Raw genomic sequence first — 11235 nt, forward strand, 5'->3', positions numbered from 1 at the left:
TGGCTCAAACCGTGCCATTTGTTCCTATTTTACTTCAAATGGCACTTTATTTTTAAATTTGGCACAAAATGTCAAAATGGCACTTTTGTAAAAAAAATAACATTTCAATACATTTTTGTGAAATCCTTTGCGTGCACTTCTTTTTCTCAACTAAAATTTTCTAATTTATAAAGGCTATTCAACTGGTTTGTCTTATTTTATCATTGCACTTTTGTTTTGAAAATGTGGCTTTATTTTATTGCTAAATGTGAATGATTAAAAGGAATTACACCTTTTTTGGCACTTTTATTTTTCTATTTGGCACTTTTTTTATCCTCAATATGGCACCTCATAACTAAGGAGAGTTGGCAGCCCTGATTGGAAGATTTCTGCTGTGTTTTGAGGCAACAACTTGTCTGCAGTAAAAAAGCATATAATTTGTGTTCCATTTGAATGAGGAAATAGCGTCAATGACGTTATTTCCAAATTTTTGTTGACTTTATTTCGCTTTTGAAAAGGTAACCAGAGTGGGAAATAAAGTCAATTGACCTTATTTCCATTGACCTTATTACCTGTCACCTAAAAAAATTACCAAGCACTGATAATGATTTTTCATTTGAAATATTATTAAATTGGTATAAATGTGGGAAAGAAAATCCTCCGATTTATTGTTTTAATATTATCAAAGTGGCAAGGCCGTTGAGAATGCTCACAATTTATGAAACTTCAAAAAATTTTATTATTCGTCAAAAGTTGTTTATTGAAACTACCTTCTTTTTTGTATCATGGAGTACAACTAAGAAATGTGATTTCGAATGAAACGTTTGTAACATTGAATAAGAAAAAGACTATGGAACAAAGTATTGCAATGATATATATGCATAGGCGATATACTACTTTTAATACATATTTATGTACATATGTACATACATAAATAAGTGAATAGATTCTTGAATGATTATTTGTTTTGTAATGTTATTTTTTTATGTTTTTCTTTTGTTATTATACAAGTTTATCAAAAGCATTTCGTCACTATAAAGGCGCGAGCTCAGAAGTTGACCGCGAAAAAAGACGTATAAGCAAAACTTCAGCGAAGAAAGGCGCCCAAATCTAGTCGACGGCGAAGAAAGAGGTGTTAACTTAGTAAAGTCGGAATTGTAATGCTATCACTCCCTCGGATTGTTCTATACCGAAAATAAATACATCACTATTTTTTTATTTTGAGGTCGCTCAAAGCGCCCAAAGTTTTCCATGTATTTTATATGGGGAAAAAATACTTTTCGTAGAAACGGTATATAATTCTTAAAAATCAATATCTTTCTATCGGAAAACTCTGTTTATCTGCAGGAGATTCCCAATAATAATACCCAATTGTGTATTTAACCATTTTTTCATCGCAACTATAATTTATAGGTCCGCCAAAAACCCATAAAAATCCCGAAAAATGCAATGGGCGGACCAATAAAAAATTGTTAGTATTAAAAAATGGTTAAATAAACAATTGGGTATTATTATTGAAATTTTGAAGAGAACCAGAGTTTTCCGATCGAGAAATATTGATTTTCAAGAATTCTATACCATTGATACGTAAAGTTGTTTTTTTTTCCACATAAAAGTACATGGAAAACTTTGAGCGCTTTGAGCGACCTCTAAATATTTTTTGATTTCAAAATAAAAAAATAGCGGTATACTTTTTTCGATATAGAACAATCCTAGGGCGTGAGAGCATTACAATTCCGACTTTACTGTTTTTGGACCACCCTAATGTGCATTGCCCAAAAAGTTTTTGGGGAATAATGCTGAAGTGACAGTCCTTGGCTAGGTATACATCTATGATTACGCGTCTTTCTTCGCCGTCAACTAGGTTTACGTGTCCTTTTTCGCCGTCAAAACAATGGCGCGCCTTTATTCGTGTCTAGTGTCGATTTTTTTCCCCCGTAATGACGATTTTTTATTTTAGTTACTACTAAATTACTTATGTATGTATGTATGTAAAAATATGTTACAGGAAAACGTAATCCAAAATACAACCATGCATTTATCTAGTTTTGTTGTACAACCGTGCTTTCAGTTATATTAAATTTTTTCTAGAATTGTAACCAAATCTTTAATTTGCACTGCTGATTCTGATTTGAAAGAGACGGAGTTTGTTCTGTCAAAATTATCTATCAGTTAATAAATGCTAGTGTTACAATAAGGGTCTTCACATCCACTTTAGTAGTTTTGGTAAATTGCTAGTTGACACTCGGTAATTTTATCAACTGTGAACATCCTTTTCAGTTTTCTTTTGTTAGTCTGGTAAACTATGGCTGCGTTTCTTTATACATTCCGGATAATCCCATTTCACAGCCAGAATAAACAGAATGCATTTGAAATATACGTCAAGATATCATCAGGAACGTTCTAAAGAATAAATAAACAAAAAAGTGTATTCCAAACGTTCAGAATGAATAAAGAAATGTAGCCTATGTTTATCAAGAGCGGATTCGTAGCTTTTTTCCTAAAAAAAAATAAATTGTAACAGAAATTTAAGGAATTTTACTTACTCATATGCGTTATGCCTTTTGGCAGCGGGCAGATTTCAAATTGAATAAATATCGAACAGCTGATTGCAGTTTACCAACTACCAGAAAACTTATCCAGCTTCCTTCACGATAATTCGTTAACCGGTGTACCGATAATAAAATATTTTTACACAAACAAAATACATTGGGAAAAATTACCGAACACCGGGTACCAAGCGCGGTGTGAATACCCCTAGTTTAAAACTGGACCAAAAATTTCAAACCAGCGGAGTTCAACTATTTAAAAGCAATTATCCTTTAAATTTCAATTTTAAGTTGTCGTTAACAATTGCAAATCCAGTTTTATTAACCCATATGCAATGTGGGTTCCATTTGGTTTTGTATTGTGTGGTCATATTTATTGGGCCGTATGCATAAAACCTAAGCAAGTGCTGTTTCTTAAAATTTCAGACCTTTTGCTCAATTTGTTCAAATAAATTTTAGTTAACGGTATGCAACTTTAAGAAAACGCAATTGCTTAGTTTTTATGCATACGACTCATTACAAGTAATTTGTATGTTTGTATCTTTTATTTTGTTAAATATAAAATAAAAAAAAAATTGACGATTTTTTGGCCGAAATGACGATTTTTTTAGGGTAAAGTGGCGATTTTCCAGCGAAAGCTTTCGGCAACGCTGATCCCCATACCCAGTTCTAGTCCTCTACCACAAATATATGCAAATTCGGTTTGTATGGGAGGTGCCACGCCCCCTTCTATATCGAAACTTTTTTTAGCCTATCACAATCCTTGGAAAGTCTGCAGTAGATTCCGAAATTTCAAAAAAATCGGTACGGCCTTTCTCGACCTTTGCGAACAGAAAAAAAAAACGGCTTTCAAAATATATATTAGTATAGACTAGCCAATATCTGTTTGTTTTGCGGCTTAAAACACTACTAACGATGCAAATCGATGGATAAATAAACAAGTTTGCAAGGGTTAAGTGAAAGTGCAATAATTTTTGGTATGAAATACAAGAAGGAAATAATGTTACTCATACGCCATATCATACATGACCGTATGACCATGTTAAAGTTTGAATTTTTTTCATTCGCAATGAAAACTTAAAATGATAATAACTTGACTAAATGACCTTATCTAAAAAAAACGGTATACAGATCCGTAACATACTACTTAAAATTAATTTTACGTCTCTCGGCGTTTTTTGTGTAATTTTAGCGTCGCTACAGTGTTATCATCAAAATTTAGCCATAGAAATGCAATTGGTTTATAAAACTCTTAGGAGGTAGGATCTCCAGTCCGACAGGGCTCGTAATTCAAGCAAACTCTATCCTCATTTGTTACGCAGGATACCAGTAAGAGTACTTCAAAGGCCCCAGAAGGCACGCCATTTTGGGTAGAATTAAGTGTACCATAATATACACAATTAAGTCAGTGCATTTTTATAGATACGCAGGGATTAGTCCAAGAGAACAGCAGTGCCCAAGGCAGCAACAGTCCGGGCGGGTTATGCCTGCTTCGATATTTATGGGTCTCATCTGCCGCGAAGCGCGTTCTCTGTAGGATATAGAAAATTTTACCGTTACCCTATAAACTGAACAGCTACAGTTTAAGTTATTCAGTTTTCTTAAAGTCCAATTAGTAATACTACTTATCAATCAATTCAATTAATCAATTACAATGAATTACATTTTCAATTCCTTTCAAAGGAATTGAAAAAAAAATTACATTACTAGCACGTAATATATTCCAATTACAATATGAAATTCCTTGTAATAGAATTAAAGAAAAAAAACAATTCCATTTGAAATTACTTAAAGGAATTGAAAAAGTAATCGATTCCTTTGCTGTGAACTGAAGGAATTGAATCCTAATTACAATTACTGAGGAATATAATTGTAATTGCATTTATCCAGCTCTGCTAAAGACTAAACTATACAAAGTTTTAGGTCAATCAAAAAAGATTTAGAGGAGGCTCAAAGCGCTCAAAGTTTCCCACATATTTCATGTGAAAATCAATAATTTTCAATCGCCAAACTCTTTTTCTCTTCAGGAGACTTCCAGAAAAAATAACCAATTATTTATTTAAAAGTTTATTAATATTAACAATTTTTTATGATTCCTCCAAACCCCTAAAAACCGTTAATATTAAACAAATTTTAAATAACCAATTGGGTAATATTTTTAGAAGTCTCCTGAAGAGAAACAGAGTTTGTTGATTGCAAAATATTGGTTTTCAAGGATTCTATACAATTTCTACGAAAAATAGTTTTTTCGCGATATAAAATACATGGGAAACTTTGAGCGCTTTAAGCAACTCTAAATCTTTTTTGATTGACCTAAAACTTTATATAGTTTAGTCTTGAGGCTATTCACACATTTCTGGGGGGTGAGACCGAGAATCAATGCACTTTTATTTTGTATTTACTAAGTACTAAGTACAAAAGTATTTAGGTATTTGTGTTGTGGTAAATACAAAAGTAATATTTACTTAAGTATTTTGGATGTTACTAAATACCAAGTATGCTAGTATTTACTTATTCTCACAGCGCTAAATACTTTGTGTAAAAGTATTTAGTTAGTTTCACCTAACGAAGCACCGCGTACAGAAGTACTTTGAGACTTTGGCTGCACTAACTACCGTGTACCAAAATATTTAGTGACTTTGGCTTTACTAGATACTGCGAACAAAAGTATTTAGTGACTTTGCCTTCACTAAATACCGCGAAAAAAAGTATTAAGAGACTTTGTCTTTACTAAGTACTGGATACAAAAGTACTTAGTATGTAGGGCTTCACTAAATACTTGATACCAAACCACTAAGTACTTATGTCTTGATTAAATACTAAATACTTGCATTAACTCAACGTAAAAATAAAAAAAATTCGGCATTTCCGAGACTTTCGGGACTATCTCAGTACTAGATAATATCGAGACTTCTTAGACATTTTGCCATTCTCGGGACTAATGGCGGGATTTTTGAAACTTTCGGCCATATTCTAGGATTTTGGAGACTACTTCGGGATTCTCGCGACTAATATTGGAATTTTTGGCCCTTTTCGGCATTTTCGAAACTACTTCGGTATTCTCGGGACTAATATGGGGATTTTTGGGTCTTCAGGAATTACTTCAGAATTTTCGTGACTACTTCGGGGTTCTCGCGACTTATATCGGGATTTTTGGGTCTTTGGGGATTATTTCGGGATTTTCGAGACTACTTGGGGGTTCTCGGGACTTATATCGAGAGTTTTGGGTCTTTGGGGATTATTTCGGGATTTTCGAGACTACTTCAGGGTTCTCGGGTATCCAGCAGCTCCTAAATACCCAAGTTGTTTTTATTTTAATATCTAACAGCTCTTAAATACGTAAGTATTTTTTCCTTGAGTATTTAGCAAACTCCTAAATACCTAAATATTTTCTACTTATGTATTTAGCAACTCCTAAATACCTAGGTATTTTTTACTTGAGTATTTAGCAAACTCTAAAATACCTAAGTATTTTTTACTTGAATACTTATTTAGCAAACTCCAAAATACTTAAGTATTTTTTACTCGGGTATTTAGCAGCTCCTAAATACCTAAGTTTTTTTACTTGAATATTTAGACATATCCAACTACTAAGTATTTGAGTATTTAGTACCCAGGCTAGTACTTTAAGTACAAAAGTATTTAGGTGTGCCCATCACTAGTTCAAAGGTGTTTGAACCAGGGTTGTTGCGAATATTCGCATTCGCATTCGCAACCGCGGAGCTTCCGCATTAATTCTAACATTCGCATTCGCTTTCGCATTCGCAAAAATCAATGCGGATCTTTTGCGAATGCGAATATTGAAGGGACCGGAAATTACAGTTATTTTTTACGAGTTAAACTTGGCCAAATATTTGTTATTCCGAAATAAAAGTCTTTTCCGGATAATAAACAACCCGCTTATCCAAATTAAACAAGTTTGGTATCAAATGAAAGAGGACTTAAATAGCTTTAAAACTGAAATGTCTAAACGAGGAAAGCCACATATTGAAAAATATTTCAATAAAAAATTTTAATTAATTACCATAGAACAAAAGTTGGGTCAGGTATGTATATGAATTTATTTAGTATATATTAAATTGTAAAAAAAAAATATAAATAGCGGTGTAACTTTCGTTCGTTATTTCTGTATAAAAGCTTTCTCAGTCCTCGTTCATATGATACCAAATTTGTTTAATTTGGATAAGCGGTTTATTTATTATACGCAATAGAAAATATTAGGCAAGTTTAAAGGCTCAGTTATGCATACTTTGCATTGCATGAGAGTTGTCACATAAGGAATATGTTAAATGAGCTTTGCGTGTAAGCGGTTACCTAACGCACAGCATTACATATGTATGTAAAAGTCTGTTGATGAAAAGAACTTACAATTTTGTCAAGTTTCAAGTTTTTTAAGTTTGTCGCCTCGAGCGAGTAGTTACAGTGACGAGCAAAACTGTAACATGGTGTAACACTTTTTATTTCAGCCACCGCTATATTTCCAAGTTCTAAACACTTTCATCCTTTTGTTGTATGTTCTTGTTGGTACATCCCTACTCTCTCTCTCATAACGATTTGAAGTCAATACAACAACAATAAAAAAACCAGCAGACAAAAAAGTGAATTAAGGCGGATGTTACAGTTTTGCACTCACTCTCAGTTTTGCAGTTTGACAGTTATCTCTTACTTAGTTGGAAGTCAGATGGCTTTTTTCTATATTGTAATTTATTGAAGAAGTGATCACCAGTAAATAACATAATTAATAAGGAACCATAACTGTAAATAATAGATTTACTGCGGAAAGGCGGAACCGCACGAAAAGTGGCAACAAATTTTGGAATTTGCTACTTGAAAATGTTAAGGCTTAGAAAAAATATAGCCTAAAGTGTTCCCAAGGACAAAGGAAGTATGTTAAAAAATATTACGGTACGATATCTTGTGAACTTAGCAGCAAGTAGCGATGCAGCCACTATTACAGAAGCGCTTAAGGTATTAAACTTTAGTGCAAATCAATAGACAGCGAGGCGAAGAATTGCCAAATTGAGCGCAAAGGCATCATAAAGAAGAAACAAGCAAATTTGATCATAATACATGTGCGAGTGTGGCAGCTTTTCGCTGCATCGCACGAAAACCGAACCGTTGCCTATTGGGATATGTTAGGCCGTTCAGAATGCAATAAAAAAATATTTTTAAGTTTCAATTGAAGGTTATTTGGTCTGAGAAGACTAAATTAATCGCTTTCAATCAGATGGCCGGGCATGGTATTGGATCAAAGACCCAAATTAAGCCTAAGCGCATCATGTAAGGCAAAATGTGAATCGCAGTGTTCGGTCAATAATAGTTTGTGGTTGTATTTCAAAAATATTGTTGGTCCGTTAGTACGCAGTATGCGTAAGGAACAGTATCTGTTCATATTTCAACAAAATGTGCAAGATATAGTCGAAAAATGAGAGTTTCTGCTGAAAAATCACCCAAAACATACTGCATATGTTCGCAAAGACTGGATACAAAAGCAAAAATTTGCTAACTTGAAATGACCTCCACAATCCGCGGACATGAATCTCATCGAGAATTCGCGAAATGAACTAAAAGCACAGCTTAATAAGTATCAAAGTCCGTAAAATCGAGTACATGAGCTGTGAAAGCAAACTAAGGATATACCTCCAGAATTTTTACAAAGATATGCCAAATCGCATCCAGGAACTGAAACAAGCAAAAGAGTACTGACCATTATGTTAATAGTTCTTTTTTTTCGTGAAAATTGTTAAAAAGTTCTTAAAAATATATGAGTGCAAAACTGTAACATCTGCCTTAATTTACATTTTTGTCTGCTGGTTTTTTCATTGTTGTTGTATATTATGAGAGAGGGAGTAGGGATGTACCAACAAGAATATACAGCAAAAGTATGAAAGTCGTTAGAATTTGGAAAGATAGCGATGGCTGAAGTAAAAAGTGTTACACCATGTTACAGTTTTGCTCGTCACTGTATATAGTGGCACAGGTTTGATTTACGACCCTTTAAAAAGTTTTTATCAAGTACAATGTTCCAATTTTTAAATTGAAGTACTAAAAAAACNTGTTTTTGACCGATATAACATTTCCCGTAGGTTTCATCCCATCCCGATTTTGACTGTCGCATAGTGTTATTACAATATGGGTATCAAGGTAAAGAGGTTTAAGAAAGATAACTGTTGGAAGTATTTTTGACAAGGGTTGCCACCTATTTGAANTTGCTCGTCACTGTATATAGTGGCACAGGTTTGATTTACGACCCTTTAAAAAGTTTTTATCAAGTACAATGTTCCAATTTTTAAATTGAAGTACTAAAAAAACCATTATTAAAAATTACCAACCCTTCCATTTTTTATTAACTTAAATCACCTAATTTGCTCACCTAAATTATTTATTAAAAATACATGACATCCGCATTCGCATCTGCATCCGCGGATGTTAGCTTTAAAACATCCGCATCCGCATTCGCATCCGCGGATATCTAAAATTCCACATTCGCAACATCCCTAGTTTGAACATATTTCCGAGGGCAAAAAAGTGATTATTTATGGACTGTATATATATGTATTTTATAAAAGTTTACTATATTCAATTTTATTACCCAGGCAGATATGTATCCATGCTCAAAGATATTTGAACAGTATTAGTGTTGATGATGACGATTTCTTGCGTAGTTCAAAAGCAATTCCTATTTTTGCTTTAAGAAATTTTCGATGGGATTCTCAATATAATCTTCCACCTTATACGAGTCGTTTAAAACTTATTAACCTTCCTACACTTGTCAGTCGCAGGGAAATGCTTGGTATAATTTGTATGGTTAATTTACTGACAGGCTCAATTTCAAGTCCGCTTTTTCTGGGTGAAGTTAGCTTAATGTTCCCTCTCGAGGATCAAGACACTTTTGTCCCCTATTTCTGAAAGCCTGTAAAACTAATTTTGATTTTAACTCTGATTTCAGCACGTTTGATATATCAGATCCGCTTTTCAGCATTAAGAAAGCGATACTATCCTCTTTCAATAAATGAATTACTAACATAAAGACATAAAATCAGCTGATGAATTTAGTTCTGTATCTGAACAGTTTTAGATCTCGACACTTAACAAACTCCTGCCTTTCGTGACTTGGCGCAAAATTGAAAATAATGCTTCCGTACGTAATGCGGACTGCGCCCCTCGTGCGGATGAGCGGAAAATGTGGGTCAAACCGTTGGAATTATTATTATTATTTCTTGTTTAATAAAGTTTTGCTTCATCCTTTTTGTGAAAATTACTTTGCAGGAGCCGCTATTAAAAGATTTGTGTCGGTTGATTTTGTCCGGGGATATTTTGTTACTGGGGATTTTTCTGCGTAGCTGTTGGAAATAATACATATATGTTTTTAACGTTAATACTGGTTTTAGAAGGAGCGGATTGCAAGATCCCCTATTGCGAGTATCTTTCGGGAAATTTCGTCTGGGGGTTATTGTTGCGGAGGATTTTGTCCGGGAGATTTTTGGCGGACAGATTTTTGAGCAGGGGATTTTGTGCATATGTAGGTAGAAATAAATATTAAAACAAATTGGTTGATCGCTTACCTGTCTTAAAAGTCGTGCCTTCAATATGACATTATCAGGCGCCTTCGCCTCAACCGGATCGTACATAGTTTCCATGTGCAGACTGAAAACGAATATTAGTGTATCTTTAATTGTCTGGACGATACGTTGAATTTGTTCCGTTTGAAATAGACGTCGCACCAAATAACCACGCACATGCGCATTAATTTTTGTCACTGCAGCAGCTCGTCGCCGTGCTTCCTCGCTTAAGTCAGAATTTTCTGCCTTGTACTGTTTTTATTGGAAAAATATTTTTTCGAATCGAAAATAAGTTTAAGTTGTTATTTTATTAAGTGTTTATTCCATTGCATTTTTCTTTGGTTATATTTATGTATGTATTACATTTTCAAACATTTCTCAAAGAAATTTAGGCACTTAGGGATCTCTAAAAAGATTAAATGCATACAGCATAAGCATTTGTATGATAAATACCTGAAGGTTCCATAGGCTATAAGAATTTTTTTATTGTAATAAGACAATAATATGTATAAAATGTATCCATTTAATTTTTAGCCAGAAGATTGAAAGTGAAAAGAGGTTAACAGAACTACAAATCCAGTAAATTACTATACATACATATGTATGTACATGCATGCATAAGTTTATAAACCCATAAGTGAGTACATGAATGTAGCCAAGATTAATATAAACAAGTAAGAAAGTCTAAGTTCGGGTGGAGCCGAACATTAAATACCCGGCGCAAATATTAAATATATGTTTTTTCACCTTTCCGAAAGCTACCGCTAGATGGTAAGCCGGGGTATATCAATTTTGAGTAAATTAGCGTCTTTAAATTTCGAAATATTGCAGTTTCAAGCATTTCTGAAATTTACCGCTATATGAAAAGCGGCCGTAATTTTAGTCCGATTTCAATAATTTTCAACGTTTTGCTTTTATGTGGCAAGCACAATAAAAATACCGAGTTTGGTACAAATTGGTAGAACGGTTACCGATAATGGGCGGTGCCACGCCCATTTTTCAAAATTTTACCATAAGCGTATTTCTTGGTAAAGAATTGTTGCAAGCATCAATTTTGAATAAATTAGCTTTAATATTTACTGATTTATCGAAGATTTTGTATTTCTCTAAATTACCGTTATATGGGATGTGGGCGTGGTTATTGT

At 33.6% G+C, this 11235-nt stretch overlaps 1 protein-coding gene across 1 annotated transcript in view; it reads right to left on the bottom strand.

Moving 5' to 3' along the window:
* Nucleotides 1-11235, bottom strand: part of LOC108358479 (Centriolar coiled coil protein 110kDa) — a 31824-nt gene that overhangs the window by 12913 nt on the left and 7676 nt on the right. The window contains exon 7 of the mRNA XM_017609837.1: nt 10094-10342. Within this exon, the coding sequence (XP_017465326.1) occupies nt 10094-10342 (249 nt within the window). The remainder of the gene's footprint in view (nt 1-10093; nt 10343-11235) is intronic.

The sequence above is a fragment of the Rhagoletis zephyria genome, unplaced genomic scaffold (genome assembly GCF_001687245.7).
Source record: "Rhagoletis zephyria isolate East Lansing unplaced genomic scaffold, Rhagoletis_zephyria_1.1 Rzeph_scaffold_00259, whole genome shotgun sequence".
Taxonomy (NCBI): Eukaryota; Metazoa; Arthropoda; class Insecta; order Diptera; family Tephritidae; genus Rhagoletis; species Rhagoletis zephyria.